Source organism: Conger conger, chromosome 17 (genome assembly GCF_963514075.1).
Source record: "Conger conger chromosome 17, fConCon1.1, whole genome shotgun sequence".
NCBI classification, from domain to species: Eukaryota; Metazoa; Chordata; class Actinopteri; order Anguilliformes; family Congridae; genus Conger; species Conger conger.
In genome coordinates this window covers 26,535,971-26,551,966 of record NC_083776.1, presented here as the reverse complement: position 1 = coordinate 26,551,966, position 15,996 = coordinate 26,535,971, and the positions used below count along the sequence as shown (strand labels likewise).

The 15,996-nt window shown below is 47.4% G+C and overlaps 1 protein-coding gene across 3 annotated transcripts; it reads left to right on the top strand.

The window, feature by feature from the left end:
* The first annotated feature begins 31 nt into the window (after positions 1–31).
* LOC133116670 (transmembrane protein 198-B-like) lies at positions 32–15,327 on the top strand. Of its 3 annotated transcripts, XM_061226507.1 has the most exons (6): positions 32–655; positions 7,970–8,051; positions 8,837–9,110; positions 9,505–10,080; positions 10,798–11,000; positions 11,846–15,327. In XM_061226507.1, exons 3-6 carry the CDS (start codon positions 8,942–8,944, stop codon positions 11,999–12,001), a joined length of 1,104 nt encoding a protein of 367 aa, XP_061082491.1. In that variant the 5' UTR covers positions 32–655; positions 7,970–8,051; positions 8,837–8,941; the 3' UTR covers positions 12,002–15,327. The 3 variants fall into 3 exon arrangements, with proteins under 3 accessions (XP_061082491.1, XP_061082492.1, XP_061082490.1); XM_061226508.1 differs by lacking the exon at positions 7,970–8,051 and having other exon boundaries at positions 32–338; XM_061226506.1 differs by lacking the exon at positions 7,970–8,051.
* The last annotated feature ends 669 nt before the right edge of the window (positions 15,328–15,996 follow it).

The following is a 15,996-nucleotide window of genomic DNA, read 5'->3' as shown; positions in this document are numbered from 1 at the left end:
ACAGCATTATTTTGATAAGCCATTCCATGGGGTCCCATACACACGCGGACACGTATATTCCCACATCTCTGACATAGCTTGGTATCTGAATATATTGCAGAAAGCACAGGTTTCAAGGAGTCTTACTGTTTATAACTGGCGTGTCATCGTTCTCCTGGCCAACACGTGCCGCCTTTGCGCCCGATTCATCCTTCAGTCCCTCGCTCTCCCGCAGAATGGTACACTCCAAACCATGTGAGGCAATTCACATCATCACTGGGAGCTACTGGACTGAGACGCGTACGCTGACGTCCATGGATGCTGGCAGCAGGTTTAGGTTACATGCATGCTGGCAGAAGGTAGGCTATAAGTAGTCAACATAATTAGTCTATTAATTTATATTTCGAAGCAAATTATTAAATTTGCCCGTGTTTGCAGTGCACCGTCTAATGGCTAGTTATGGCTCAGTAGTTCGAGGACAGTCACCCCGTGCGGGAGCGTCAGTATACTACAATAATAATAGTCAGGGTCGTTTTTATGCTTTGCGCTGGGGAAAGCGCACCGTACGGAGCCAATGACGGCTCTGTAGGATGGGGAGCGGGCCTTGGGTAGAGCGACGATATCTGATCCAGCTGGCAGGCGTGGAGGATCTCTCGGATGCTGAGTCGTAGCGCGGGTGAGTAGCCGAGCTGTGCGAATCTGTTCGGAGGCTCCTACTTCACTGGAAAAATACGATGTAGAATTTAGGGAATGGAATTGAGTTAATCGACTACTGACCGTTGTCCGCGTAACGGTAATTGACTTCACATAGGTGCCCATACAATAACCAGGCAATGGCAGTCAACAAAACAATTTAATAGAACGGCTGGTCTTATAAATACAGCAGTGACTAGGCTATCAGCTATTTAAATTATTTGAGATAGTGACGTATAGCTACATCAAGAAGCTAGTTAGTCGCACAGCGCTTCCCCAGATAAATCGATTTTATAATATAATGTACGCCCCCATTATCCAGTGTCACTTTGATGGAGACGTTTTCGGCAAAATAGCCGAGCCCCATGCACTGTATGTGTACAGTGTGTTACTGTCAGGGCATAACGCAGCGTACAGGTCAGGCATTTTGAGCGAAACTAGAGGCGGCGTTTATTCCCCCATCATCTCTTGTCTCTCCAATCAGGGTTCGAATTTGGGGGGAGCCATGCAGAGCTTAGACCCCCAAAACAGACCTGAGCACCCCCCCCCCCCACCCAAAAAAGAAAAAACGAAATGCACCTGTGCAGAATTACAAACCTCCTCAACTACACCCCACCCCCACCTGGAGGTCAGCAACCTGACAGATCCCAAAAGCCAGAGTGTAATTTGACCACTGCACTTTTTTGGGGAGAGGGGTATATCTTCCTTGCCATTCATTTCTGAACTTCAATAAACTGTTCTGGGGCGGCACGGATGGTGCAGTGGGTAGCACTGCTGCCTCACAGCAAGGAGGTCCTGGGTTCGAAGCCCTGTCGGCCGGGGCCTCTCTGTGCGGAGTTTGCATGTTCTCCCCGTGTCTGCGTGGGTTTCCTCCGGGTACTCCGGTTTCCTCCCACAGTCCAAAGACATGCATGTTAGGCTGATTGTCTAAATTGCCCGTAGGTATGAGTGTGTGAGTGAATGGTGTGTGTGCCCTGCGATGGACTGGCGACCCGTCCAGGGTGTATTCCTGCCTTTCGCAGGATAATATGATAGAGGGAGCACATTTCACTTATTTAATGAAAAATGTTTTCAGACACCCATATCACCCCCGTGTGTCCCCTTAACTGGCTGCACCACCTTTAACAGGAATACCTACAATTGAACACTTCCTATGATTTGATATCAAGCTTTCACATCACATCATTTTAGCCCACTTTTCCTGGCAGAACTGCTTTAATTCAGACAAACACAAGTTTGGGGTGCCATGAACAAAATAAGTTCTTCAAATATATCAGTCTGGAAAGGGTTACAAAATCATTTCTAAGGTTCCACCACTCTGCTAAACCACAGTGGTGAATTTTCTCAGGAGTGGCAAGCCTGCCTAAATGCCTCCAAGGGTGCAGTATCAACACATCAAGGAAATCTCAAATAATCCCAGAAGAACCTCTGAACACCTGCAGGTCTTTCTAGCCTCAGCTAAGCTCAGTGTACATGACTCTGCAATAAGGAAGAGACTGGGAAAAGAAGGGATTCATGAGAGTTCCAAGATGTAATCCGCTGCTAACCAAGAAAAACATCAATGCTTGTCTCTCAATTGCAAAAAAGCACCTGGTTGATCCATAAGCCTCTTGCGATAATGTTCTCTGGGCAGATGAGTCAAAAGTGGAACTTTTGCAGAAAATTCTCAAGGAGAATGTCTGGTCATATATCCAGGCATGAGCTGAAGTTACAGTGTGATTTGATTCTGCAGCAAGACAATGATCCCAAACACCAAAGCAGGTCCACAACTGATTGATTGAAAATCATCTAAATTAAAGTTTTGGAGTAGTCACACAAAGCCCTGACTTGAATCCAATAGTGATACTGTAGCAGATTTAGTCTTAATTTAAAGACTCGTAACTGACTGTTACATTTATTCCAATGGTAACTCTCCTGTTTTTTGTGTGGGCCAGGAGAGACTGATATTTTTGCGGGCTTGCTCTCTCGTGCCGCCCGGATCCCATGGTTTACTGGGTGAGTGGTCTGGATGTCAACAGATATCAGAGCATTAGTTTAAATGTTAATGGCTGTATAACTGTTAATGCTTAGCTGTAAAACCATGAAACAACCTCATTTATCAAAGCTGGGGAGACCGTGGGCTGTGTGATGTGGGACTGGAGCAGGAAAAGGCCTCGTGGTGGAGGGGCTGATGATGAATGGCGCAGTTGTGTGTGAAACGGAGTGTGCAGCCATGTCAGTTATGTAATGGCGGTTTGAAGGGAGCAAGTGCGGCAGCTGTCCTGAGGTGCCAGAGCCAAATTCACTGAGGAAGGAGGATATTCATCATTTTACATGTGAGAGATAGAGAGAGAGAGTGAGAGATAGATAGAGAGAGGGAGAGAGAGAGAGATAAACTGGGTCGGGGTGGCAGTGAGGCAGAGGGAGGGGGAAAGGAAGTCAATTATAATGCCATTAATCCGCTGCACTGCTGTTTTTTTACCCAGCAATAGATACTCCAGATTGTGTCCGACCCTCCCGTCACTCACTCACTTCCTGATTCACTCCGTCCCCTGCTCAGTCCCTTACTTATTGACCTGATCACTGACTCACCTATTCACTCACTCATTTGCTTATTTACTCTCTCGCTCACTCGCTCATTAACTGACTGACTGACTGAGTGACTCCCAAAGAGTAAGAGTAAGTAACAGTCCACTTAGTGAAGGCACCTAATCCGCCATTGAGCCAGCGGTCTCTGGCCTGTTGTCTTTCTTTATTTTCTTGATGCCTGTGACAGCAGTTTAAGAGAAACGGTGCTTCACCGCTAAATCCCTGAGAGTCTCAATCGGTGCTCTTGCTTTTATTTCTTGTGTATGTGTGGCTTGCTGTCGAGTGGTTTGGTGTGGGTGTCAGTGTGGCTTGCTATGGCTGTGTGGTTATACCTCAGGCAGACCCCCACAGCACTCACTGCTTCTGACAGAGGGAGGGGTGGTCTGAGGAAAGCCCCTTTGCGTTCCTGTAACCGGTACACCCCTGCTTTCTGTGTGAGAGTGTGTTTTCTGTCGTGTACTGTAGTGTGTGTGATTCTGCTGTGTACTGTAGTGTGTGTGTAGTTTGTGGGAATCACTAAAGCCAGAGAATATTCTGGCAGGCTAATGATGAGCGAGTTTCCAAAAAGTTATATAACCAGCATCTGTGTCCCATTCCAAGATAAGCACTATAGGAAATAGACTGATGGGGCCAGCAGGAGCTTTTCCCTCCCAGTAATAACAGGAAATGGTGCGGGGAGATGGGAGTGATTACATGGAGAATCAATCCATGCTCGGCCATACTTCAGCCCACAATTTGAGGGTATTTACATCCAAATCAGGTGAACGGTGTAGGAATTACAACAGTTTGTATATGTGCCTCCCACTTTTTAAGGGACCAAAAGTAATGGGACAAACTAACAATCATAAATCAAACTTTCACTTTTTAATACTTGGTTGCAAATCCTTTGCAGTCAATTACATCTGCACTGTGAAGTGCCGTCCAATGAGTTCTGAAGCATTTGGCTGAATATGAGCAGATAATATTGCCCAAAACACTTCAGAATTCATCCTGCTGCTTTTGTCAGCAGTCACATCATCAATAAATACAAGGGAACCAGTTCCATTGGCAGCCATACATGTCCACGTCATGACACTACCACCACCATGCTTCACTGATGAGGTGGTATGTTTTGGATCATGAGCAGTTCCTTTCCTTCTCCACACTCTTCTCTTCATTCTGCTACAAGTTGATCTTTGTCTCATCTGTCCATAGGATGTTGTTCCAGAACTGTAAAGGCTTTTTAGATGTTGTTTGGCAAACTCTAATCTGGTCTTCCTGTTTTTGAGGCTCACCAATGGTTTACATCTTGTGGTGAACCCTCTGTATTCACTCTGGTGAAGTCTTCTCTTGATTGTTGACTTTGACACACATACACCTACCTCCTGGAGAGTGTTCTTGATCTGGCCAACTGTTGTGAAGGGGTTTTTCTTCACCAGGGAAAGAATTCTTCTGTCATCCACCACAGTTGTTTTCCGTGGTCTTCTGGGTCTTTTGGTGTTGCTGAGCTCACCGGTGCGTTCTTTCTTTTTAAGAATGTTCCAAACAGTTGATTTGGCCACACCTAATGTTTTTGCTATCTCTCTGATGGGTTTGTTTTGATTTTTCAGCCTAATGATGGCTTGCTTCACTGATAGTGACAGCTCTTTGGATCTCATATTGAGAGTTGACAGCAACAGATTCCAAATGCAAATAGCACACTTGAAATGAACTCTAGACCTTTTATCTGCTCCTTGCAAATGAGATAATGAGGGAATAACACACACCTGGCCATGGAACAGCTGAGCAGCCAATTGTCCCATTACTTTTGGTCCCTTAAAAAGTGGGAGGCACATATAGAAACTGTTGTAATTCCTACACCGTTCACCTGATTTGGATGTAAATACCCTCAAATTAAAGCTGAAAGTCTGCAGTTAAAGCGTATCTTGTTTCTTTCAAGTCCATTGTGGTGGTGTATAGAGCCAAAAAGATGAGAATTGTGTCGATGTCCCAATATTTATGGACCTGACTGTATATCAACCCCTGTGCATACACCTTCTCTCTCTCACACATGATTCTGTTTTCTGGAGATTACATTACATTATTGACATTTGGCAGACGCATCTTATCCAGAGTGACGTACAGTTGAGTAGACTAAGCAGGAGACAATCCCCTGGAGCAATGCAGGGTTAAGGGCCTTGCTCAAGGGCCCTATGGCTGTGCAGATCTTATTGTGGCTACACCGGCATTCAAACCACTGAGCTTGTGTGTGTATAAATACTCTCTCTCTGTGGGTCAGAGATGTCGTGGAGGGGCTGGATGGCCGGTCCTGGTTTCGGGAGCGTGGGCTCTGTGGAGCAGCAGGCCGTGGGCAGGCATGGCAGGCTGCAGGGGGACAGAGCGCGGGTCCGGGGCCTGACTCAGCGCTGACGCTGGTCTTCACGCCATCACCACGCGCATTCCCATGTGCCTGTGGTGTCTGTCACGGTGACAAGTGACAAGCGTGCAGCCCGCTGATGTCACTCCGTATCCGTGGCAGCGAGACGTGGACCTGGCCTATGGCTGTGGAGGACTCCACCCACCCTGTCGTTGTGGGAGGGTTTAGGAGTTCAGACTTTTTTCAGTGTCGTGCTGCGGAAGCTTGCGAGTCGTGATTTGTAAATCTTTAATTATTATTTGTTTGTACATTCCAGTGGACGCTAGGTCCGAACAGTTGTAAAATGTAACATGGAAAATTCAGTGCACTTCAGTGCAAAATGGCAAACAAGTTATGTACATTGTAATGCGCACAGGGTGTGAAACGGCGAAATGAATATTTTGGGTTTCATGATTTCTTTTTTTAAAGAAATTCTTGGCAATGTAGACATTTGTCTTATGTACACAATATATCCATAAAAATGCCCGTGGGTTCCAAAACATTGCTTGGGAATACTGGCGATGGAATGTTGGATGGAGTGCAGCAGGAATGCTGGCTTGGAATGCTCTCGGGTGTTTTTTGAGGTCAGCACAGCGCCACTGGAACCCGGACATTCGCAGCGCCCCTCCCCCCTCCCCTCCCCCGGCACTTTCACACCCTCTCTGAGAGGCTTTGGGGCGGGTGAGAGCAGGGCAGTGTAGTGCAGTTTAAGCCAGAAGCACTCAGGATTAACCAAGTTTACCCCAGGATTCATTCCCCCCCCCCTTCCTCCCACAGCAGTCAGTCACTCATTCTGTCAATCAGTCATTCTGCTCTCACTGCACTCGATAAAAACATCCAGGCTGTCTCTGCCTGGGCTAATGTTAATGCTCGTACTGCTTCTGACGGCTCCAGTATCCGTTCCTCTGTCCTGAGGATCCCAGGGAAATCAGGAATAAAAATAATAATAAGAATACATTCTCAGTGCTTTAATTTCATTTTCCTTTTTTGTTTTCCTTTTTATTTTATTTTTTATATTAGGAATATGAAGTAAATAACAATACTATAAATATGCTTATATAATGTTGTTTTTATTGCATCACTCCTCTTACAGCAGCCCTGATGAATCTAGGGCAGGGAGATAATTACAACTAAAGTATTATTGGAATGTACATCAGGCTGGTCGTTTCGCCCTTGGGCTTATCTGTGGTATGTGAAACAGGTTATTCTTGGGTTAGTGACGTGACCCACCATCTGCTATGGAATCCATGGACTGATATGGACTGTGCCAGTGCCAGTGCCAACTGTAGATGGGAGTTCTTCGGAGCGGTGCATGATTGGCCACAAAGTTGCTATTTCAGTCCGCTGCCATGCCCTGCCTCATTGGTTAATGGTCTTGTGTGATTGGTTTGCTGCCTGCAGTCTCCCTGCGTCAGCTGCACATGCAGTGTTCTCTTCTGACTGCCGCTGCGCAGCTCAACTGTTGGACTGCGTCTCAGGTTTTTTGTGTTCTTGTTTGTAAGCAGAAATCCTTATCTGCTGAGACCATTTTCTGTTGAAAAATGCCTTTCAGGGCAAACACAAGGCCTATAGAATGGGAGCCCTTTGTTTACTGGCCAACAAGGTCTAAGGCACTGTATGGAGGGTGATGGTGTCCTCCTCTTACCTCTATCCATCTCCCTCTCCCATTTCATCTATCTCTCTTTTCTTGTTCTTCCCCAAATTATGTGAACGTGAACGAGTCTGATGGCTGAGTTGTGATGTCGTCGATACTCGGAGTAGCCTAACGACCCGACATCACTTGAAAGCAGGGTACAATTAATTGTTGACATGTGCTGTCTCTTGTCATTGGAGGAAAAGTCGGCTCTTGGAACTGCAATAGAAAAAAAGAAAAAAAGAAAAGCTGAGCGGTATTGGCAGGGTCACTGATTGGCTCTTTGGCTGTTGCTATGGGGGTAACACAGCTCTGTCATTGGCCACTGCCCATAATCCAGCATTTCTCTGTCGTTATGACAACAGACAGGAAGTTGGAGGTTCCGATAATAGTAACATAACAGGTTGTTTTTTATTTTATTTACATCTCATGATTTTCATTCTCGCTTTCTTTTCCCTCCATTAGCACCTGCTGGGAATCTGATCTCTGGCGGAAGCTGTTAGGCCATTGTGTTCTCTTAACTGCTGCTGATTCACAGTGACAGCTACACGCTGAAACTACACACTGTCAATGTCAACAGCACTGAAAATACACACTGTCAATGTCAACAGCACTGAAACTACACACTGCACTGCTCTGATACTGCATCACGCTGTCATCTACAACGCTGTCACTGCTCACTGCACTGTGATAGCAAGCTGTGGTGCCTCTGTCTCGTACAGAAAGAAGGAGAACCGCCCGGAGCCCTTTCCCTACGGATTGGCGCCCTCATTCTCCGGTCCCGTCTCCGAGCAGCACTCTGGAGTGAGTAGACATCCCTGCTCTGACTCATCTTAAAGCACGTCCACTTCACGAGTGTGCTTCATCTTTATTCAAAAGCCCATTTGTATGGATGCGGATGTTTATTTCTGGTTGTTTGCTCAGACTGTTGTATCCAGGTTGACTTAGCGCACGTAGAGTATTTTAAAAGAGATCCATCGGTACAGCTGCTGTCAGGCTGCCATGTTGGTGCCGTGCTCATAGGAGCAGTAGCAGAGACAGTCGAGCGGTAGTGTGGGTGTCCTGCATTGTAGCCGGGCGTTGGAGTTCATCTTTAGATGACTCCACTGCTACTCTCGCTGCTGTGGGCTGAAGTATGGCCGAGCATGGACTGATTCTCCGTATAATCGTACATCTCCCCGCAACATTTCCTGTTATTGCTGGGAGGGAAAAGCTCCTCCTGGCCCCATCCGTCTATTTCCTATTGTGCTTTTCTTGGAATTCTGGTTCAGGGTTACTGCAGCTCACTCATTTCCATGTGAGGGAGAATGGGACACAGATGCTAGAAACTCGCTCATCATTAGCCTGCCAGAATATTCTCTGGCTTTAGTGATTCCCACAAATACCATTATTATTATATCATTTATTTGCAGATGGTCATACTTCAGTACTAAGTAGTCGACAGACCCTTCAGCCTATAATATCTCAGACACTACGGACATTAGCTGTAAGTTGAATGAGTTGAAGTTTGGGTTTGGGTTTGAATGAGATGAAGTTTGGGTTCAGTTCTGGAGAAAGGCCTCACATCGCTTCCCTCCCGTTCTGTTCAGGTGGATCACTTTGGCTGGGAAGCGCCTCCTAATCTTCCCAGCCCTGCCCCACCTCCACCCTGTCCATCTCCCCCTTCTCCCTGAGTGCCCGTCCACTCTGTCACCATGACGACGATGCTGCACACCCCGCCCTTCAAGCTGGCCCTTCTGCCCTCCCCCTGGAGTCCGGAGCACCTGTACAGCTGCCAGGACAAGATCGAACGCCGCTACGACATCGTGCCCTCCGTCATCTGCTCCATGTGCTGCGTCTTCGGCATCATCTACTGTTTCTTTGGTAAGACAGAAGAGCATTATGGGGCACAGTAGAGCCAAAGATTTTATTGGATAGGAAGATACCAAATGGTAGCTATAACTAGTTGGCTAAGGCTGCACGCCTAATCTAGCTTGGCTAACTGACTAGCGTTAGCTTAGCTGCTAACATCACGTAACGTTAAGCATGCTGGGACAGTAGACTGTGGGCACTGAGCAGGAGAACGCATCCCGTATGAGGTGGATGGAACAGGTACCTCCTCACTTTTACTGTTTTAGTTTATCTTTTCCAGTGAAAGTAGAAAGTAGTAGTTTTCTCTCTTCCTCCTTCTCCCCTCTCTTCTCTCATCCTCCTCTCTTCCCTCTCGTGTTTTTCTTGGTCCTCCCTCCCCTCCCGTTCTCCCTCTCTCCTCCCCCAGGCTACCGCTGCTTCAAGGCGGTGATGTTCCTGACGGGGCTGATGTTCGGCTCGGTCATCATCTTCGTGCTGTGCTACAAGGAGCGCGTGATGGAGACCCAGCTGAGCGTGGAGGCCAGCGCGGGCATCGGGCTGGGCATCGGGGTGCTGTGCGGCCTGGTGACCATGCTGGTGCGCAGCGTGGGCCTGTTCATGGTGGGCCTGCTCCTGGGGCTGCTGCTGGCCGTGGCCGGGCTGGTGGTGGCGGAGGAGTTCTACCACCCGCGCACGGCGTGGGTGCCCCTGGGCGCGCTGCTGGGCTCCGGCATGCTGTTCGCCGTGCTGACGCTGCAGTGGCAGCGCTGCTTCACCACGCTGTCCACCGCCGTGTTCGGCTCGGCCGTCATCGCCGTCACGCTGGACTACTTCACCGAGATGCTGCTGGCCGTGCGCTACCTGTACGAGCGCGTGATCGCGGCGCGCCGCAGGCCCGTGTGCTGGTTCAGCTGGGCCGTCATGGGCGTGTGGCCCCTGCTCGCCCTGCTGGGGGTCATCATCCAGTGGAAGGTGACGGCCGAGGGCTACTCGCACACCGAGGGTGAGTGTGGCAGACCCCCCCCCCGCCCTGAGGGCTGCAGTGTCTGCCGGTTTCTCTGGGTACCTTTCGATCAGCGGCCATTTAAGGCCTTGAGAAGGCGGTCTGTGGATTCCTCAGCCAATCGATGATTAGATGAATCACCGATGCTGAAAGATGCCACAAACCAGCAGACACTGCGATGTTCCAGGACACCCCCCCCCCACACCCCAAATGACTTTTGGCACCCCCCCCCCATGGGGGCCCCAGACCACAGGTTGGGAACCCCTGGTCTAGATGGAAATAGGACTAGTCTCATTCATTTTTCCTCAATTAACTCAAGCTTGCTGATTTTCAGTCTTGTCTAACTCTGTCGTGTACTCTGTTCAGAGTATGTTCAGAGCGAATGACCTTGCTTGGTTAAGGTCACTGGCTCTGAGCCAGACTGTGAAATTCCAACTTCCCTCTCCGTGCAAGAGAGAGGGCAAACCGTGAGAGTACAGGAAATTTAAGTAACTATTGTCCTGCATATCTATCTCTATCGGTCTCTCACTATCTCTTTGTCTCTCTCTCGTGCATTTTCGCTCTCTCTCTGTTTCTCTCATGTCTCTCGCCCTTTCTCCCTCTAAAATGGAGACATGAGATATACTCGCACGTCGTTGTGTTTACAGAGAGCCGTAAACGTACTGCTGTTCTGACGGTGTGCGTCGCGGTTGTTGATGAGACTGATTTCTCTCTCAGTGATAATCAGCCGCCAGCAGCGGCGGGTGCAGCTCATGCGGATCCGTCAGAAGGAGGAGAGGAGGGAGGGAAGAAAGAAGAAGAAGAAACAGCCGCGGCACCACCACTCCCACCACACGCACGCCCCCAAGCTGCACCCCGAACCCCCGTACCGCCGGAAACCAACCCCCATCCGCCGCTTCGACGGGGACGTGCTCTCCCCCGTAAGACCCCCCTCTCCGCCTCCGTCTCTCTCTCTGCGTCTCTCGCTCCTCTGTCCTTTCGTCTTTCAGCTTCTTGCTCACTCCCCTCTTCCCTCTCTCTCTCTTCTGTTGTCTCTCGCACTGTTTCACTCTGGTATGAGCCAGCTCTACAGTGGGAAAGGGGTGTAATGAGCCAGCCTGATTCAGCTCTACAGTGGGAAAGGGGTGTAATGAGCCAGCCTGGTTCAGCTCTACAGTGGGAAAGGGGTTTAATGAGCCAGCCTAGTTCAGCTCTACAGTGGGAAAGGGGTTTAATGAGCCAGCCTAGTTCAGCTCTACAGTGGGAAAGGGATATAATGAGCCAGCCTGGTTCAGCTCTACAGTGGGAAAGGGGTATAATGAGCCAGCCTGGTTCAGCTCTACAGTGGGAAAGGGGTATAATGAGCCAGCCTGGTTCAGCTCTACAGTGGGGAACTGGTATAATGAGCCAGCCTGGTTCAGCTCTACAGTGGGAAAGGGGCATAATGAGCCAGCCTGGTTCAGCTCTACAGTGGGAAAGAGGTATAATGAGCCAGCCTGGTTCAGCTCTACAGTGGGAAAGGGGTTTAATGAGCCAGCCTGGTTCAGCTCTACAGTGGGAAAGGGGTTTAATGAGCCAGCCTGGTTCAGCTCTACAGTGGGAAAGGGGTTTAATGAGCCAGCCTGGTTCAGCTATACAGTGGGAAAGGGGTATAATGAACCAGTCTGGTTCAGCTCTACAGTGGGAAAGGGGTATAATGAGCCAGCCAACCACCTTTGGCTTACACTTACAGTAATAGCTTGTGTTTCTGTTCTCACTCCCCTCTTTCTCCTCCGCTCTCTTTCAGAGTTATATCCAGAGTTTTCGGGAGAGAGAGGGGGGCCGGCGGGGGTACCCTCAGGGCCGGCTGGTCAGCGGAACCCACACCATAGTGGACTTGGACTACGACTGTGGCTCCACCGTGCCACTGACAGGCCAGGCAGGGCCTGCCATGCGGGTGTAAGGACGCCCCCTGGTGGTCCGGTGGTGCTATCACAGGCCACTGAGCTGTGTTCCTGTTCAGGAAGACTGCAGGTTCCTCTCCCACACTGGGTCCACAGCTGGGGTCACTTGACCACTATCCCTCGTTAGGACATCATAAACAAAGGCCCATACCCCCCTGCCCGGCGTTTAGCCTGTGGACTCCATTTCGACACTTTAGATGATTCCACGCCCCTGGCTCACTGGCGGTCCTGGTGTCCATGGCACTGGAGTTCTTTCCAGGTTTCGCAGAACGCCCTGGGGTTCATGCGCAGGAGCCTTGGAAACACAAAAACAGCACGACTGTGTCAGAGAAAAGAAAGAAAGAAAAAATATTTCCTCTAATGCAAACACGCCATGCCATTCCTTAAAGAGGTTGTTGGTTTGTTAATTTCATGCACTTTTTCTTCATTGTACCACAGTGCTTTACATGTGTGTATAGGACCAGGCAAAGGCAGTGAAATGTAAAGACTTTTAGGTGAAAGTAACAGAAAGTATGGCTGCTGGCTCATCCTGTTCAAGCACGCCTCTATCGGGCCCTATCGTCTGGCGTCAGGCCCAGACTGCACCAGTGCTGACTGCGTGTGCCTGCAAGTTTGTCTGTTGAGGGGCGTTTAAAGTTATTTCTCCAACATGTTTGTGTGAGCCCGACTTGCTAAATAATCTGCTTTCCCCAATCAAATTGGAGGTTGCTTTGAGCGTTTCAACGAACGCATGACTGAGCATTCAAAGTATTTGTAATCGCTTTAGAAATACTTCCTGTGGAATTCAGGGAATTTCCCATCACATGACCTTTTCCCCGTGATGGGGAGAGGTGCCCCATTGGCAGTATTCATATCTGCACGTTCATCACATGGACTGAGTTTTTGAGTGTCCCAGTATGACTCTTCAGACTGCACTGTAGAAGAGTAGGGGCCTGTGTCACAAACCTGGATCACTGAGTTAGCTGCACAACTGCACTCAGTAAACCTGGAGCTCTCCCTAATCTGGAGCATGGACTAAAAGAGCTCTGGGCTCTCCCTAGAATTTTGGTGGAGCTTTTGCCTTCAAAGCGGACAAGCGAGGGGAGGGTGGTTGGTTTTAAAGGTTATGGAGGAGGGGAATGGAGTAATTTCCTTTTTTTTTTCTTTTTTTTTCATTATGGGGCTTTAAAGCCAGCCACAAAAAAGCCTTCAGACAATGGTTAACAACCAGAAATCATCTAGGCCAGTGATGAAACTAATCTTATTTAATATTATATTGAGTAGTATTATCTGAGGGCGGCACGGATGGTGCAGTGGCAGTGGTTAGCACTGCCACCTCACAGCAAGGAGGTCCTGGGTTTGAATCCCCGTCGGATAGGGCCTCTCTGTGTGGAGTTCTCCCTGTGTCTGCGTGGGTTAGTTAGGGTGGGTACGCAATATCTTGGTTTGGTAGACCTACATACCTCTGTTTTGACTGATCATTTCAGTAGCCTGCGTTTTCGGTACAGCAGAAAAGAGGGTGAAATATAAAACAGATTTTTATTTATTATGAAAATGTGGCTAAGTGGCCATTATTTCTTGCTGAACAAAATGTGCCACATTAACACCAAGTCATCAGGATGAACTTGCAGTTCCGCACTGAATTTAACCACACATTAAAGTAAGACTGTGTTTGGTTTGCAACGTATGTCGAACCGAAAGTCTGGTTCTGAAGGAAAGATCCAGCCAAGTTCCAGTTTCAGAAGCCAGATCTTTCCCCTGATTGCGATTCGGTCGAGTAAAGTGGCAACTATACAGGTGACACACTGCCATTGCTATTTTTTTCGGGGAGAACCGAGTTTTACTCAGTGCATTTATCTAGCTAACGCTGCAATTATGCTTTCTGACACTTGCCCCAGGTAAACAAGTTGCTTTGCAAATAATCTCTGCTGGAGTCTCACCTCAGGAATTTTGTCCAGCTCAGAAACTCAGGAGGTCGAAGGCCTTTTGCTGATGGGGTTGGAGGAGTATCATGGACAGTAATTAAGGAGCCTTTGTATCTATGGATACAGAAGAGAGAAATAAATGGAACCAGGAATACTGTAGCTTGTTTGTGTGTGCATGCATGTGTTTGCGTGCATGTGGGTGTGTATGTGTGTTCAGACATTAAGACACATTGAAGGAACAGGAAATTGAGGTGTTGAGTTGAGAAGTTGGCCAGTTGGGATGTTTTTTTTTTTACTGTCAAAAGACCCCGTAGTGTCAGCGGAGTACAAAATACCCAGGTTCCTCCCATGTGCTGGTCCAGTAACAGTTCACATGCTCAGTCTCCTCTGCCCTTCTGCACATGCTCAGTCTCATCTGCACATCTGCACATGCTCAGTTTCCTCTGCCCTTCTGCTCATGCTCAGTCTCGTCTGCCCATCTGCACATGCTCAGTCTCATCTGCCCTTCTGCACATGCTCAGTCTCATCCGTTCTTCTGCACATGCTCAGACTCCTCTGCCCATCTACATATGCTCAGTCTTCTCTGCCCTTCTGCACATGCTCAGTTAGTCTTCTCTGTGGTTTTGCACATGCTCAGTCTTGTCTGTCGTTTTGCACATGCTCAGTCTGGCCCCCTCTGTGTAGTTTTGTTTCAGTTGAACATACTGTATGCACAGTTCTGTGTTATTGTTCTTGTGGTTTCTATCATTCTTCATATTTATATTTCTAATGGACTGATCTGTTCATTTCATTTGTATAATATATGTAAAGCATTGTGTCCCTCTAAGTGCAATGTACAGTATTTATTTATTTGTCTGTTTATTTAAGTTTGATTCAGTGGCACCAGTTGCACTGTTTTGCTTCAGATAAGCTCCTATGTGGGCTTCAACATTTTCAACTTTATTATTACCTTTTTGCATTATTATTCATTGTATTTATTATATTAATGCATGTTGTTGTATGGGCCTGGATATGATAAAATGTGATTTTAAAGCCCTTGACTATTCAGTTCTGTGCTTACATTTTATTTCTTGATTTCCTGTTGCTGTATGTGTGTGTGTGTGTGTGTATATTCATGTGTGAATATGTGTGTCTGTTTGTTCGTGGATATGTGTGCTTTGTGGGTAACAGAGGAAGATTGTAAGAATGGTGTATGTATAAGTGCGTTTACATTTGAGCAGTATGTATATATGTATGTAGGTATGTATGTATATTGAAAATTTTTTATTTTGACAACTGCCATGTATTGTTTCAAAATATGTTTATAAATTAATAAATGGCTGACAATGGGCAACAAAATGTTGTTGTCAAGGGTGTAGTGGATGCTCTTTGTGTGTAACCATCCCCAGGAACACAATACACTATTCTGTAAGTTCACAATATCCTGAAGAGAGAGCTGGTGTCTTCTTTACTGTGATGTCATCACTGTGCGACATGAAGAAGCAGCAGGGAAAGATGTGCGACTGTGCCTGCTTACTGGGGAGAAGGAGTTCAGTTTGAAATGAGGTAACGGTAGGTGAGTTCCCCCGGTCTCAAATCCCCAAATCACACCCCTCCCGTTCGAACAGGAGAGCATTTCTCAGGCCCAGACACAAACCTTCTCACTGAACAAATGGCAACTAAAAGTAGTGTAGAATAATTATCCTAATTATCTTTGCAGATATCCTCACAGCGATGGCTTTCTTTTCACATTTCAACTTTAGATTTTAGATAACATTTTTATTGTATCCTTGAAATTGAGATAAAAATATGACCATCAATAAAAACTGCACTGGGTTTCTTTTTTCTTTAAAAAGACAATATTCCTCCACATAGATATTCATGGTGTGTCGAAGATGTCAAATATTGCCCTGGGGTTAGCTACCTGTTAGCTCCTTGGATATATGAAGACATGAAAACGCATAGACTGAGTCAGATGTTATTAGTTTTTAATTTATTATGGGTCATTTAATTACATATGACCTTGCATTTAATCCAGTTATCCATACAAAACTCAAATTAGTCCAGGACTAAGGTTAATCTGTGTCTGTGGTACTGGCGCTCAATCTTTA